General features: G+C 39.2%; 1 protein-coding gene across 1 annotated transcript in view; it reads right to left on the bottom strand.

Annotated features, from left to right (window-relative positions):
- Window positions 1-16,850, bottom strand: part of LOC137287655 (uncharacterized) — a 57,651-nt gene that overhangs the window by 15,212 nt on the left and 25,589 nt on the right. The window contains exon 2 of the mRNA XM_067820035.1: window positions 14,296-14,337. Coding sequence (XP_067676136.1) covers window positions 14,296-14,337 — 42 coding nt within the window. The remainder of the gene's footprint in view (window positions 1-14,295; window positions 14,338-16,850) is intronic.

Raw genomic sequence — 16,850 nt, 5'->3', positions numbered from 1 at the left:
TGTGCCTGACTATGATGAAGTGGATTCCTTAACGATGGGTAAAAATAGTTCACACAAAGACGGGTTTGAACTGAGCTAACACGGCAGAATGCAGGACTGTCTGCTTTGCTCATACTACGGTGTGTCTTAATCTGCCAAGGCGTAACGAGAAGTGAGAGTGGGGGCGGTAGTTTGGTTTAATGGTCTGCTGAAAAGTTATGTTTCGCAACGTGAACTTCTTGCTGGAGCGAACCCTAGAGCATTAAGGACACAGCCATTACTTAAATTTTGGATTTCAGTGACATCAGTATCAGTATTTGATGTAATTAAAAAGAAATGTTCTTTTTAGAAATAACTTTGATAATGTTGACAACATGTGTGTTCTATAATTCACAAATTATGCACGTCTCCTAACGACATGAGTTCACGGTTGGACAACTCGTGTATGCAGATTTGCGCGTCTTTTGTAGCAGATTTGCAGCTGGACACTTTGACCGTGGTTTCAAATCCCGGTCCCACCCATAATGTTTCTTGACACCATGCCTGTGCTCGTGAGTTGCACAGAATGAGTAGACGTCTAGGAACTGAAAAACGCCGTGTTATACTTGTGAGTGAAGAGAAAAAAGGGCTTTAACTCGTGTATGCAGATTTGCGCGTCTTTTGTAGCAGATTTGCAGCTGGACACTTTGACCGTGGTTTCAAATCCCGGTCCCACCCATAATGTTTCTTGACACCATGCCTGTGCTCGTGAGTTGCACAGAATGAGTAGACGTCTAGGAACTGAAAAACGCCGTGTTATACTTGTGAGTGAAGAGAAAAAAGGGCTTTAAATATTGAAGGTTAGTACAAAAGAATAGCCAGTCTTAACTAAACACAGAAATATGTTCCGTTTGGTGTGAAGGGAAAAAATAGCTGTGTAGTATGATCACTGAAATGAGGTGATGATACCAGGTTTTCGCGAAGAGGGTAAGCCCCAATTCTTTGACATACTCATTCTTAACGACACATGATGTCTGAGTTTGTTTCTAAAGAAGTGCTGTTATTCCTCCCAAACATCTTCTAAACCCTTCCCGATTAGATGTCTGTATACCATGTCGATTCACTCACTTATGAACCACTGTCAAAGGATGATGGAACGACGAAAAGGTGGACGATTCCTGCTCAGCCGATGGCAGCCGTCACAAACACAAAGGCGACAGAGTCGAATACTTTCAATTAATTTCCTGAGCAGTTTTGTATCTTAATAACCATATCGTGCGCTGTCACAAACAGTCCCTTTCGTCAGTGTTGTGCTGCCGCTCAGACTAACACTCGATAAACCTGAGCCATTGGCTTAATATATTGACACATTGTCTTTAAATTCATCAACACTCAGATGAATCCATGATCCCCAGTGCTTTACTTAAAGGAGCTGAAGATCAGATGCTTACGACAATGAAGAAGGCGCTGTAAGAGGCGACATGAGCTGAATGTACAGATCGACTCTAAGCAGCGGTCACTTAACGAACAGGGAGCTGTGTTTCCTTCGGTGATTCCTGTACAGTTACACTTACAGCGCACATAATTCAAATCAAGTCTTTATTACGTCATGTATTAAGCATAGCATACCAAGCAAAGGGAGGTAATGCCCATCACCCTTTGAAATGGAAAAGACATAATCATCGCTGTTAATTAATGTTTATACCAACACATTTGGTAGAGCAATGGTAATTAAGTTACTGTAACATAGGTGTTGATATTACTCACCTTCGGTCGCATCAATTTCAAAGGAATATTTTCATGGCTGACACTAGTTCTCTGATTTAAGAACCGGATTTCAATGTGGCGAATTATGTTCCCTAGCCATGGAAGGATCTGCTGATACTGAATCAGAGTACCAGGTTCACATTGGCTTGTTAACATTACACCTGTATGTATATCTAACCTTGGGCTTTCCTTAAACATTAAGCTGGGTCGCTATATTAATCCAGCCAAGCAAAATATCGACTGACATCGCGTGATTACTGGACTCAACAAGAAAGTCTATAAACTCGAGACAGTCAAGCAATCAGTTATCTGTCCATCTGCACGACGCTACCCAGAGTGTCTTGGATTGTACGGGACATATACAGATATTCCTATCAACGTGCCATCAGTCTGGGCAAGATGTAAGATGTATCGTCTAAAGTGGCGCTCATTCACACGACGATAATCAGCCAATTCCTTGTCTCAGATTTAAGAGGTGCATTAAGGCCCCCAGAAGACCGACCAATACAACATGAATGAGACAGAATATGATGCTGGAACGACACGAGCGCCCTCCCGCTTGTATGACAATGTTCTACTTTCAAGCTCCCATGATGGCCTGCCCTACGTTAGACGCTTGATGAATTCTCCCCACCATGACTCCATCTCAATAAAACAGATAATTTCCCCTTAATATAGGAGTAAACGATCGTTACCATTGACATACGGGGCCACTGGTTGTATGCAGGTCGACTCCCCTCATATCCCCATTTCTTACAACTGCAATTATTTCATGCTGTGTGAGAGTTGTGACGCCTTTACATGCTCTTCCACAATGATTGATTCACCATATATGCCAATACGTAATCAGTGGAGTTCTTACAAGGTTGATTTCTGTTGTGCAATGGGTAGCATCTCTTAGAATGTACAAAAGCTGTTAGTCTTGACAAATAAGCAGGTATCGATTTGGGACAAAATAGTTTTCCGGTGTATACAGTAGCTCTATCTCTGTTATTCGTCTGTGGTCCTTCGCAAACGTTGTGAGTAAAGCATGACTTAGTGAATAGGCTGATCATAGCGAAAAATAGGTTTCGGTCGGGAAGAGCGTACGCGTGGGTAATTACCGCTGTAACGTCCTAACGCGTACGACTCCTTGTAGAATTCTATGAAGAATCGATATCTCCTTAGTGCTTACCGTGGGTGGTGTAATTGCCTCACACCGCCGAAAAGTTTGAAAACTTAAAAGGTTTGTGTATATACTTGATTTGAGAAAATATATATCGGTATTTTCTACCTTGAATATTTGAATAGTAAAGTCATATAAGCATATAACGTTTTGAAAACTAAAAAGGTTCGTTTAAACATGATTTGATAGGGATGTATCGCTGCTTTCCTCTCTGGTCATGTAAATAGTACAGTCATATAAGCATACATGTACAAGCTTTATCAGAACGTTTATAAACGTGAGATCATTAGGAAGCATGGTACTGAATATACTGCGTTATTTTCGTACGTGGAATTGTGTAGGATGAAGAAAAGAACTTAACAAGTATGAGTGGGTCGTAAGTACATTACATACATCACATGAACAATGTAGAAGTATTTTAGGTAACTTCTTTATTCATTTTGTTGTTCTTTTATCTGAGTTCTGAATCTGAGGAATTTATGTAACAGTTTAGAAATATTAAGCATCAGAATCTCAACAATATTCAGTATTAACATGTTTTCGGATACAGTTGCGATTTTTGTTGTCACTACAGGATATGTGCTACAGGTTGTTACTGCAAGTTGCACCGTGACAACGCACCTTTACAAAGATCTGAAAGGCCTTGATGTACCGATTGCCTTGTCAAAGCTGGTCTTAACTGATTCTAACTTTGATGCCTTACATTATTACGTTAATCGCTTCAAATATACAGCGTGAAATCCTAAAGAGTACATTGTATCAGAGCTTTTTGCGGAGATTCTGTGCAGTACCAGCTTTATCTTAATTACATCTACCTTATTACTAGTCTAGTGAATTCGCGTTTTGTTAATAAGTCGGTATGTTCCTAAGGGTGCAGCACTAATAAAAACATAGTTATTACCTAAATCCGATAGTTCCCACAGTTGAAAATACCTCAAATACTGTCTGGTTGAAATAAACTACATGCACTAATGTTGCCAAAATAGAAACTAATTATTTAAATATAACAACGCGTACCTTGTTCAGATTCATGTCTGAGTTTAGGAGACAAGACGAAAGTGCGAGTGTACATCTTGTGTTTGGTAGTTAACTTGAATAGGGAAGACAACATGTTTATTTAGGGACTTATATCAGTAACTGTTCGTATATTGACTATATGTGAACATAAGTTGATGGTAGAGTTTTAAAAAAAAATAAGAGAATCTTCGTGTAGTGTAAATGGTTCATTTTTTCTGTCTTAATCTCTTAAGAGGTTTTTTTTTCAAAACCATTGCGATGTCTTCTACATCAAAGAATGATATGGCCACTGAAATCATGTTTGTTTGTTTTTTTGTTTTAAAAAATACAACACACACAAAAAAGACACCAAAGTTCATAAGCCATTTAAAGTTCATAAGCCATGTAGCGAGATTTAAAAGGGTCTATTTTTCAAGAGCAGATAAAACTAATAGGTGATTACGAGAAATCCTAACGACTGTATCATATCAAACAAAATGTGTTTATCGTTTACCATGTTCGTCTTGACATACGGTTACAATCGATGTGACATGTCTACTGTAACACCAGTTCGGTTGACCTGCTCTCAACACAGGCTTTTAATTTACCACTGCGGCAATAGGTTTTCAGGGAATAGTCAGAAACGTATACCGAGATATTAACCATTAATGCCAATACCAGAGAACAATCGATCTAATATATCTGCCGATTCCAGTGGTCTTAAAAGGCAAAACTGGTGTATATCATATGAATTTATAGCCTACACACTCCACCAAGATATATATCACTAAGCATCACTTCAGTGAACATGTCATATCAAAAGCAACATTACAAAAGACAAGTTATCCTTCACGTAGTTTACAGAATTCACCACATCAATACATTTCAGAATTTAAGTCAATAGTCATCTTTCAGCTTCGATGGGTTGTTACTACCCAGGGTTAATACCCATTGTATCTTCTGCAGGTGCTAACTATGAATGTAACTTTCTGAAGTTAAACTTCCTTCTGTATGTAAGTCGAAGTGATGGGTTACTCTGTTCTTCCAGGATCAAAAGCCAGAATAAAATTATAATAATTGGAAAATATTTCAGGTCTTCACTGACACATACATGGGTCATCTGACCACTAGCACACCATATGTGTATCTGGAGGACATCCTAGACAGACCTGTTAGTTTCAATAAGCTACTCACAGCCTTCGGTTGATGTGTGTTCACAAGCTGGCCACTCTGCTCTAGGGTTTTTCGGACTTTGCAAATAAAGAAAACTACAGGAGACTAAGCATGACAATTGGCCAAAGGCCGCCAATTAAACGGTCGCCATCTAAAGCTGACCCGATGCCGGAGGTGCATCCTCGAATCTGACCCCTTGTATCTAAAGGTCATTTGATTAGCTGGCCGCTGAGAAGCAACGAATAGGAATCTGTACTAACACTGCGTGTGACAGCCTCGTGTCCACTAAACACTGTCCTCGTCAACTGTAAATGTTACCGCCATTTAAGAACAACGTTTTTCATCTGTTGGAGAGGCATTTATAATGAAACACATGAATCTCATGCATTGTGATATCATCCGTCTTGAATCTCATGCATTGTGATATCATCCGTCTTTCCTCGAAACTGTCATAAATATTACTTCGTCTGTTTTCTAAGGGTCATCGTCAGCTTCTGGACATTTCTTTGACTGGCATTCTAGAAGTTGAGAAGATGATGAATAGGGACACTTTGTATGGATATACGACTTCTTTAGTCTACATAGACGACGTTTCCAGATAGATTCTCATGTCGTTGCTTGATGTCTTGTTGAAGAGACATACAACTAACACATTTTGTCAGCCTTTGTTTTGTTGACGATGCACGCAACTAAACATTTTGTCAGTTTACACCTTACTGAAGAGGCATACGGCTAACACGCTCTTCCCATTCTATTGCCCTGTGGAAGATACATCTAACTCATGTTGGCCGTCTATGCCTTGATGAAGAAGCATTGTCGATCTTTACCGTGATGAAGAGGCATACAAATAACACGTTTGTCAGTTTACACCTTGTTGAAGAAACACACAACTAACACATTCTTCTCATTCTGTGCCATGTTAAAGAGGCATGCAGCTGGTTCAGTTTGTCAGTCTACGCCTTGATGAAGAGGTACATTCATCTCGTCAGTCGCTCACCTTGTTGAAGGAGCTTACTTTGAATTAATTTAGTTTAAGTTGTATATAACAAACTGATTCCTATTATTCTATACTTCGGTGAGGAGGTATATCCCAAACCCAGTTTTGTCAATCTGAGTGATTGAGTCAGTATGGTTTTACGCCGCTTTCACCAATATTCCAGTAATATCAAGACGAGAACACCAGAAATGGACATCACACATTGTACCCACTAGAAGGATCGGGTCTTGCTTGACGAGCAAACGTTTTAACCACTAGGCTACCCGCACCGCCCCCTATGCGTAGACGAAGAGGTACACACCAAACGTATTATTGTGCGATAGGGAAGACGACTAAAACATAAACTGAATGTCACAAAGAATGTGTGTATGTTGCTCACCTGTCCGAGGACCAGGAAATGAAATACTTTTCTCATTCTATCTTGCTTTCTAACTTTCTTAGGGCCTACATGGTTGTGTTTTCACAATGTGCTTTAAGCGACAACTACAAGAGTTGGCAACAAATCATGTGATGTGACATGACCTCCAAACAGTATCTGGTTGAAATATTAAATGGTATAATGAACCGGGTAGCTACTCTCGAAACGTTCGTAGCCCTACGAACTTCCTAAGCCCATAATTGACACGTTGCTTGCGATCAAAGTTAAGAATACTTAGTGCTTCGAGAATAAGAGCCCAGAAGCATTTTAACAACGTATGGTTGGTATTAGGTAAAACAGAAAATCGATAATTGTTCAATTTTGTGATTATGTTTATTTCCATACTGTTTAAGGTTGTTGTCTGTAGTCAAGTAAGCTAAGTGCCTGTATCGGATCAAGTTTCTACATTTCCTTTTGAGGTTACTTCACCTTAATTTGTTTTTGATGACTAGTATTTGATGTTTTTTTCTTCTTCTAACTCAATGTTTGCCTTAAGTGTGGGTGAAATTCTGTCTTGTGATGTATACTGTATCCTTCAGTGACTAAACTGTCTCATCTCAATTGAAAAGATCCTTCGAGTCTCAGAACGTGACAACATTTTCATGAGAACGTCTTTGTCGTCTTTACAAAAAAACATTGCCATGTAATTGACACAGGCAAATCCTCATATCCAGCAAAATTTAATCATCTTGAATTCTGTTAAAAGTCATTTGCAAGATACTTTATCGATACCCCCCGCTACACAATGCCATTTTAAATGCTGGAACGTTTTTCTAAGGGATCGGTGAGGATAAAAAAAGATACCATTATAGAGAAATTGCGATGTAATTAGACAGTTTCTGGTGAGTGTGGTGTCCATTTTATTGGCTTTTGCGAATTAAATTGTGCAAAAAATGAAGCTTGTGCCTTGAGCTGATTCGTAGCTGATGCATCCCCTATGGCTCCGAGTCGAAAAACCAGCACTTGCAGGCAGAGCCTTCCCGAGAAGCGGTTGCGTGGTGTGTCTAAAACACCAGTTGATACGAGGAATCAAGATCAGGACTCTTGATCAAAACACACTCATAAGACCTAAACAGTTTCTTTCTTCTCTTTCAGTCAGCTTTGTTAAAATCGTGGAATAATACATTTACTGTGTTTGGCGTTTCGGAATACAAAGATTACTTTCGTCATCTTTAATTGCGTAAGTGAAGGCATCAAAAGTATTGTAGATGCGATAAAGGATTAAATGAGCATAAACACTTACAGACGTTTAATCTACGTAAATGTCTACTCATCCCAGTTTGTTACATTTTTTCATCGATGTAGATACTGTTTACATGTCAGCTTTAATTATACCAGTTCGAACCAATACAGGTCTTATAAAACAGCACTCGTGGTACTGTTGATGAAAAATTGATACTGGAGTTAAAGATACTGTGTTTTCAATGGAGAGCTTGCTTAGTGAAAGCACTAAATTGAGTATTAAACCTTTGATTTTAAATACCTACAACTACAAAATACAAGTAGTCTTACTTGTGGTGATGTGTGGTCCTGTGTATAGTGTAAGTTGACCAAAGCTGGTTACGGAAATTCATGGATGGGCGGGTGATCATGTTCGACAGCTTGACTCCTCGGAGTTTCTAAGACTTTAGTTCTGCCCCTAAACGAAACACATGTGAAACATGTGGTCCCACCTAAGGCAAGTGATTTTGTTCACAATTGCAGCTGTTTACCCAGCAGTGAATGGACACCCGGTGGAACAAGTCATATGATTGTTAACCCTCTAGAGCCTCAAACGCAGCTTGGGTTAATGGGGGTAATAAGGCGCTTTGTGCATGCAAAGTGTTTTTCAAATGTCCATTATTAGGTAATGAGAGTGTTGTTGATCCAAATGTTGCCTGATGCATTGGATCGTATCCAATTATCATGGGTCCATGCTCACCAACACCTTGTTTATACGGATCGCCGCCATACAGCTGATATGTTGCTGAGTGCGGTGTTTGACTTCAAACAAATAGTACGTACCTTAACAAACACTGTCATTTCGGAAGGTAGATTATCATATGTATGACCAGGCTTTTAAAAGTCAACATTTTCCTCGTACCCCAATTGCGCAGATCGATGCTCATGTTGTTGATCACTGGATTGTCTGGTCCAGACTCGATTATTTACAGACCGCCGCCATATAGCTGGAATATTGCTGAGTGCGGCGTAAAACTAAACTCACTCACTCACTCTTACTACATATTATAAACAGCGGACAACCATATTTCGATAGTTCCATTTGCTGTGATCAAGAAAATAGATCAATCATTGTCTGCGATTACCGATTCCTTCCAGACAGACGCCAAAGAGGTAAAGCCAGCACCAAAGATGCTAACAGTTAACTTCTGATATTCAATTTCTGGCTCAGATAAACTGAAACAATTAGAGTTTAATGACGCCTACTATTTCCGGTATAAAGGGCTCTAATATTTAAAATATCAGAATAAGATTACAATTATCAATGTAAAGGGCGCAGACACGACGCAGTTAGTAGTCAGCAATCAGGATATCTCTGTCGGGTGTAATTAATTCGCCCGGCCTGCCGGTCTCAGTTACGATGCCAGTGGCTCTGAAATTTTATCCGTGTTATTAATTAGTTCTTTAATTCATTAGACGGAAAGGACTCTACAGCTAATCAATAAACAGTCCTTGATCTGTGCGGAGACCCGGCTGTGTCATACCAAAAGGGGATGGTAGGACAGCCTAGTGGTTACATCGTTCGCACATCACGCCGAAGACCCGGGTTCGATTCCCATAATAGGTACAATGTGTGTGTGTGGGGGGGGTCGCATTTATATCTACATATACTGAAACTATAAAGGATGTAACTACCAGAGAGTCTTACCATCACTATAAAAAGAAATAGGTAGGTGGGATCGTCTCAAAAGCAACACTAGGACGGGTGTCTCAGACTGGGCACAGGGGCTTGTAACGCTGAAACAGCCGTCAAGATATGGACTGACATTAACGGGGTCTTTGTACTAAGTAAAAGGAAAGAGATGCAACAAAGTCAATCTAAGCAGTACTTTGGGAGCTATGGTCTTCGGGAGTCTAAAAAATCGCGATTTCTCCATTCGGAGCCAAAATCCCTGCTCAGAATTTGTAGCGGTAACTCATCTATTTTCTTTTTTATTTCACAGTATGGAAACACGACATGCACCGGAACATACAGAATTTGTGGCACCTGTCAGCGTGCTAATCGCCATTCTTTCGGAGACGCTTATGCTCTAATGAGTTTACGTGCATTTATTCATCGCAAACAGGATTGCGCCGTGCCCTTTCGCCACTGACGACCTTGGCCTTTGCCTGCCCCGCACTAAAAAGAGGACCTCACTATCTATAAATGAAAATATCTCCCCTCAAAACGATGACTCTTTGCACTTTCTTAGTGACATACCTTGATGGGACTGTTTAGCGTTACAAGCTCCTGTGGGCGATAATGCCATCAGCTGAGGTAAGATACTACTTTAGGGGAATTAAAGTGGAGAAGCATCTCATAACGATTTACAACATAATACACAGTCCTGTCGATCTTCGGATGGTCATTCCACATGTATTTTTAAACATTTCATACGATGGCTGATTTGAGATTTTCCGTCTCTTTTACATATCTCAGCATAAACTTTATGAAAGAAAGACACATTCAAGAAAGATATATTCCACACACATGGAAAAAGCATGATATATCTTTGAGATGGTCCCTTGTGCCGGTAGGCAGCACATGCATTTCATGTCAGGTCCGCCTTCATACATGTCTGAGCGATGTAATTGCCGTCTATAGTCTGATCTGTTTTCAGCAGCAATTCGTATTTTTTCGAGATTTAACCAGAAAACATGCTTTTCAGGCTATACTATTACCCATCCCACTGAACGCCCAGTTAGGCAGTTGATGTATTTCGACATATACGTTTTAGAATTGTGTAAATGTTAGGGATACAGAGTAACAGTCTAGAACAGTTCTTTTCCTATGTCGGACAATTCTGTAAGTGCGCCGTGAAACCCCATTTCACCTCACCTTTCTGACGTCCGACAAGAAAAAGCCCCGAGATTCATCCTTACATAACTGCTTACAGCATCTGCATTGACTCACTCATAGGCTCATTATGCGTCATGCGTGACATTTGTTTACATCGTTGATTACACTTGATGCTTTATTTACATCGTTGATGATACGTGACACTTTATTTACATCGTTGATCATACTTGATACTTATTTACATCGTTCATTATACTTTATACTTTGTTTACATCGTTCATTATACATAATATTATATTTTCATCGTTCATTATACGTGACACTTTATGTACATCGTTGATCATACGTGACACTTTATTTACAGTGTTGATATGCTCTATACTATATTTACATCGTTATGTTGGAAACTGCAGCTGATAACTCATCTTTGTGGAACAAAATGTGCACTGTGATCATTTAGTTTTATTTCGTTTTCCAAAATCCATTTAACAGGAAAGATCATGTCAGTAGCTGATATTGCAAAACGGTGTGAATTTGTGATCTGGGGAGAATATTGAAAACTAGAAAGATAGAAAGACACAGTTTTGCCTCATTGAAGAAGTTAAAAGGTCCATATGATTATGTATGCTACAAGATGGACTAATTCACATATCGTTAAGGACTGTCGGAGCTATTCCGATGGTAATTCAGGAAATAGCTTCAACAGGGCATTCACTGAAGTTCTATTGTCTGAATGTTCTTGCTGACAATGTACAAGCCTCTCCAGGGAACCCGTGAGTTCAACATACTTCATTTACTAGGGCAATCGTGTGTTCAGACTAAGTTGGTGACTGAAAGGTCGTGGGAACATATTACTGGTGTCAGAATGACTGTGTATTATTGCCATGGGACGTTACATTAACGTCGAGACTTTTGGTGGATGTTCTTGCAAATAATCCCAAGGAAGTACCACAGTACCAGTATGTTCATGCTTTGATATTTACGTAAGGATCTGTGAAACACGAATACACATCAACGTTTTCACTCCGACAAAATTGATACTCTATCGTGACAATTTAGAATCTTTTATTGTGATGAGCCCGACAGCAACTTTGAAGCTACCTTTGATCAGGAAGTTGCTGATGGAATCAAATATTTATTTACAGGCAATAGGTTTTTCATATAAGCATCTTACTTCGCAAACGTTGTGACATGTTATGGTTCCTACGTTTTTTTCAGAAGGGAAACTCAACAAAAAACATAGAGAATGTTTTTTGTCATGATAAGTATTACCAGTGTTTCAGTGTTTCAGACAGATTTCATAGAGACACGGGTGCATCGCGGGTGTAACGAGCGGGAAGGATTACGCTATCTTTGTATATAATTAACAAATGAACGATTTCTGGGAAGAATCTAAACATGTGAGCTAAAAATCTAAAAATAGAGCTATTTTGTGATTCATGCTTAGTTAAATAAAAGTTTACACTGACGTCTCTAATTAACATTTATTTAAATATATAAACGTACTTAGCTTTTAGAAATGCAGTGACCTACAGTGTATGTTATATATATCATTAAAAATGTTAAATTATTTTGAAGACAAAGTTCAAAATGGTATATATGATATTTATTGGGTTAGTCGAGACGATTTCAGGTTTAGTGGTTCTTTTGTGTAAGCTCAGATTTAATATTCAGTTCGCTATCTTGTACCATACCAATGTTTCTATGTTTGTAAAGAAACATATTTGATTTGACGACGTGTGTACCGACACGGCAGAATACGTTAACCTGTTCGCGACGTCTCGGTGTCATCACAATCTGATTTTAATTCGTAAACGCATGCACACGATCCCGTCGGCATCGAGCAAGGAACTCTCCTCAGCTTCATTTTTTTGGCTTTCGTATAAAAGGTGTGTCGATATCTTTCCCCCGGCATCTCTCCAAAACATAATATCAATGCTATTCATCATTAATGTAACTTTTTGTAAAGTAAATCCTCTAAATGGAGCATAATCCGACATCAGACAAGAGTAATACTAGTTAAGGGAAATGAAAGATGCGTCAGGACATCTTTAATCCTGTACAGCTATGCCTTCCTTATCAAATCTAAAACTGAAATCTTATAGTTCCTAAATCGTTAGTCGTACCTTCTATCTTGTATCGAACTCTGATGACATGAGATTAGTAGTAGGACAACACTATTTCAATCATGCTAACTAACGCCTTTAAGGGCCAGGGCTTGCATGTAATTGGCGTCAAGCAATTGGCCTAGAAACCGTCAATCAGAGGCGACACTGACAATCATCATCACGCCACTCTATCACCGCACTCTGGACGTGACAGGACTCTGTTATTTGATCGGGATACATTGATTTATCAAACTCTTTGTCAGTTCAGACGTCAGACTCCATCACATACTTGTTGTATTCAAACATGAAATGATCTGTTTATAAGTTTATTTGTCCTTGGGCATGCATTGTCTAAATACGTTCGTACGTGGGCTTATTGGTACGTTCTGAGACATATATAGGCAGACAGGAACGAGAGACAATAAATTTATATCTTTTTCAAATAATCCCCTTCCACACTTACTTCATAGACTTTGTCAACGGTGTTATTTCGCGGAAGTCCTTATCGTGTGGATGTTCACAACGTTCTCCACAACTGATATAACATTCGCTTCGAAACGGGTTTCGTCTGGCGATATCTCTTCCTGTTTCGGGAACTGACTGAAGCTGGGTCAGGTGCTGATTGTAGCCAGGAGTGTAACTGATCTGCGCAGTGTTCTAATGGAAAATCTTGGTCCTGTAGTTGTCTCAAATGTGCGGCACACATTTTAGTGTATTGTCTGTTCTTGAAAGACAGTACACAGGGAGTACACCCACGGCCTCCAAGAAAACGAGATGCCATAACATTTCCAGGTGCTGATGTGATAGTCTTTTTTGCTATTGTTTAATGCTTTTATTGTATTGTTTGACTGGTTGCTGTTTGACGGTGTTTGACAATCAGCCATAGTCACAAATCGTTGCAAAAACCTTTCTGGACCAGTTTCAAACAAAGCTAATTATTACGAGACATTTCATGATCAGATGGGTGAATCTTTGGGACTCAACAAGCTGATACCAACTTTTCTCAAAAAACGTACTATCTGGTAAATGCCTCTTGAACTATCACGAATATGACGCGAGGCATATCGGGCATCGCCACATCGGTGCGTTTTTGGATCGTGTCTAGTATGGCTGACGTGACAGGCATTTCTTGACATGGTGAACCTCATGACATACAATCTGTATTCATCTCTTGGAGTTAAAAAGGATTCTATATCCAACTTTGGGATCACAACCTAATGGATTGCGTATGGGCATTAAGCTGTTTTTCTACATGTCCTAATCTGATTTCTTGATCATCGCACGGAAGGTCTTTCTAGACACACCTTTACGACATCATCAACATAGGAAAGGTTACTGTTAGAGGCTAAGACAGTATCAATCAACCCTATTAGAAGCAAGAGCTGAGCAGCTCAAGATGGCAACATTAAGGTATCTGGATGACAACGTTTTCGCACAAAATCTGTCCAAAACGTTTTCGTACACCCAACTAGATACTTAGTTTCTGTAAGGTTTACGGATAATATGTTATGTGTTGCATTTTAAAAATAAAATACGATTTTTATGGGATCAAACACTCGTCCTGAATCCTGCGGACTGTGGCGATAAAAGACAAGTGTGATTATATAGCCTTGTCTTACTGCCCCACCATAATAATCAGTCTCCTTTACAAGTAGATATGTGTTAATATGCTTAATACGTTTGATCTTAAACATGTAATACGTGAGTACTCACCGCCAAAACATGAATGTATCGCCCATTTTCCAACGCATTTCCCTGGAAACATAAAAGAAATATATATTAATGTGCATTTCAAAAATTTGCACTTGATGAAGGTGACAGAGAGGAACTGTGAAACGTTCCATCTGGGTAATATAATCATAGATCGAAACACTGCAAAACGTGATACCAATCACTACTGTGATAAATGTGTCAAATACATACACACTGGACAAAACCATCTGGTATATAACATCTGTAATATTTTGGATTACACATCTGTAAAATACAGATCCTAGTACTGTTTTGAATCCCATCTAGTATTCGCACCCACCGTCTCAGGGTTACATATGACCTGTTTCTAAATGACAAGGTGTTTTAATTTCTTGTATTTTTCGCAAAATAGCTATGCATATTGCTTGGAGCTTGTGATTGTGCATCTCAACGCTAACAGAGTCGATATTTGTCTAGTGATCATTTATGATGATTCTTAATTGGAACTAACGACTTCTTGATGTAGATGTGACAGCCCCACCGAGGACATCAAGTAGACGAGATATAATTGTACACGACACAGGCATGCGTGATGAAAATAACAGTCATTAAAAACTAATGGTTCGTGTAATACCTAATTTATCATTGCGCAAGCCACACAGAAACAAACGGGTGGATAGTGGGCGTCAGTCATGGTTAAATTGATGTTTTGTAAAGGTACTGCATTAATACTGGTCATAACTGGGTCAAAATCCTATTCGTCATCCGAATAAATCTCCGCTTAAATCATGTCACAAACACATGTAAAAGCTGGTCAATCATTCATGTGAAGAAACGCACAAGTCAGATTAAGTATTGTATCGGACTTATGTCAGTGGATCATCTAATATGTAATTTGTTTCCATAATACTCCATCAGAGGTGCAGCTACCATGATAAAAAGCGGGCATATACATAATTGTTGCTCTATATGTTGGGCAAACTCTAAATACTATCCAAATATAAAGCTTTCCAACCTATCGGGTTACACGAAAAAATGGCTTGCTACGCGCCTATCCATTTGACCTTCTGAAAGCATTACTGATGACATGCTGGTAAGTTTCCTTAACGTTGCACTCAGCAGTGTTCCAGATATATGGCGGTGGACTATACATTATCCAGTCTGGACCAAACAATCAGTGATCAACACGAATAACATCCATCTACGCATATGGGAAACGACTTCGTCTGCACCTCAAATATTGTGAAATGAGGACACCAAAGGCTTTAGCTGCTGAACAATCACTAAAGCATATAGCAAACTGGACATTGGACGGTTGTACTAATGATCAAAAACGCCCATCCATAGCTACAGGAAACCGAAGTCATAAACCATACGAAATGAGTCTTTATACACAGTGGGAGCGATGGGGTAGCCTGTTGGTTAAGGCGTTCGCTTGTCACGCTTAAGATCCAGGTTCCATTCTCCACATGGGTACAATGTGCGAAGCCCATATCTGGTGTAGCCTGCCGCGATATCGCTGGAATTTTGCCAAAACCCAAACTCATTTACTCACTTCATATACACAATGCATTTTAACGACGGGACTATTATCTGTACGACTTTCTGTTTCAGCCGTCGAGCGATATTGTCCGCGGTTCGCGATAGCAACAACTTCCTACGTTGAAAAAGAAGAGGAAAGCATTGCAAAAGTCTTTTTATACTATCCGAAATCCTGCAGCGATATGACCGTAATTCTGCGAGGATTCAACACAATAATTATGGTCAGTATGTCTGGATGCCATGTACGTTATACACCACAGTGTAGGAGCCAAATGTTCCTTCAACAAATTCTTTATACCTCCTGTATGGTATTGCCAACGGGCCAAGGGCATCAAATGCAATTAATTATGTTCAGTAGTATGTAAATAGAGTGCCGCGTACATATCCCAGATATAATTACCGATATCTTTACACGAAAGCTGCGCGACATATTTTACAAATGGGGCGATATGTACAATGTTCACGGTTTTCTAGAGCAATCTTTGCATTCGTAAAGACGTGCAATACAAGCTGTATATATCACAACTGTGATAGATTCCATAGATTCAGTTACATGTTAAGTCACCAGAAGTTTATACAAAGGATTTGCAAAGTTAACTATTTACAGTCTCGTCATATAACTGCACATAACAATAGAATTTTAACAGGTGAAAATACAATCAAAATGTTTTATCTAAAGCAATTCTCAGATGTGATATCCGACACTAAGCCATCAACTTAATGACGTCCATGAATGTGCTTACAATGCAAATACTTGATGATTCACCAACGAAAACATTCAAACATAACATCGTGTAAAGAATAGCCATCAAGTAGAAACAATATATAATGAGGCCTGAATTCTCAATATCTATGGTACTCGGTTTTAAATATGAGAGCATAAAACGTGGGCAGATAGATTTAATTTGATTTTTACAATTGTGATATAAGGTTTCTTGGAATATTGCCAGTAGGGACTGTAATCAGAAAGGGGATATATGACAAAAACACCCATTGTTGGTTGTTATAGGATTAGAATTATAGGTGAATGTGAC

The sequence above is a fragment of the Haliotis asinina genome, chromosome 6, assembly GCF_037392515.1.
Source record: "Haliotis asinina isolate JCU_RB_2024 chromosome 6, JCU_Hal_asi_v2, whole genome shotgun sequence".
NCBI lineage: Eukaryota > Metazoa > Mollusca > Gastropoda > Lepetellida > Haliotidae > Haliotis > Haliotis asinina.
This window is presented reverse-complemented; position numbering and strand designations above follow the sequence as displayed.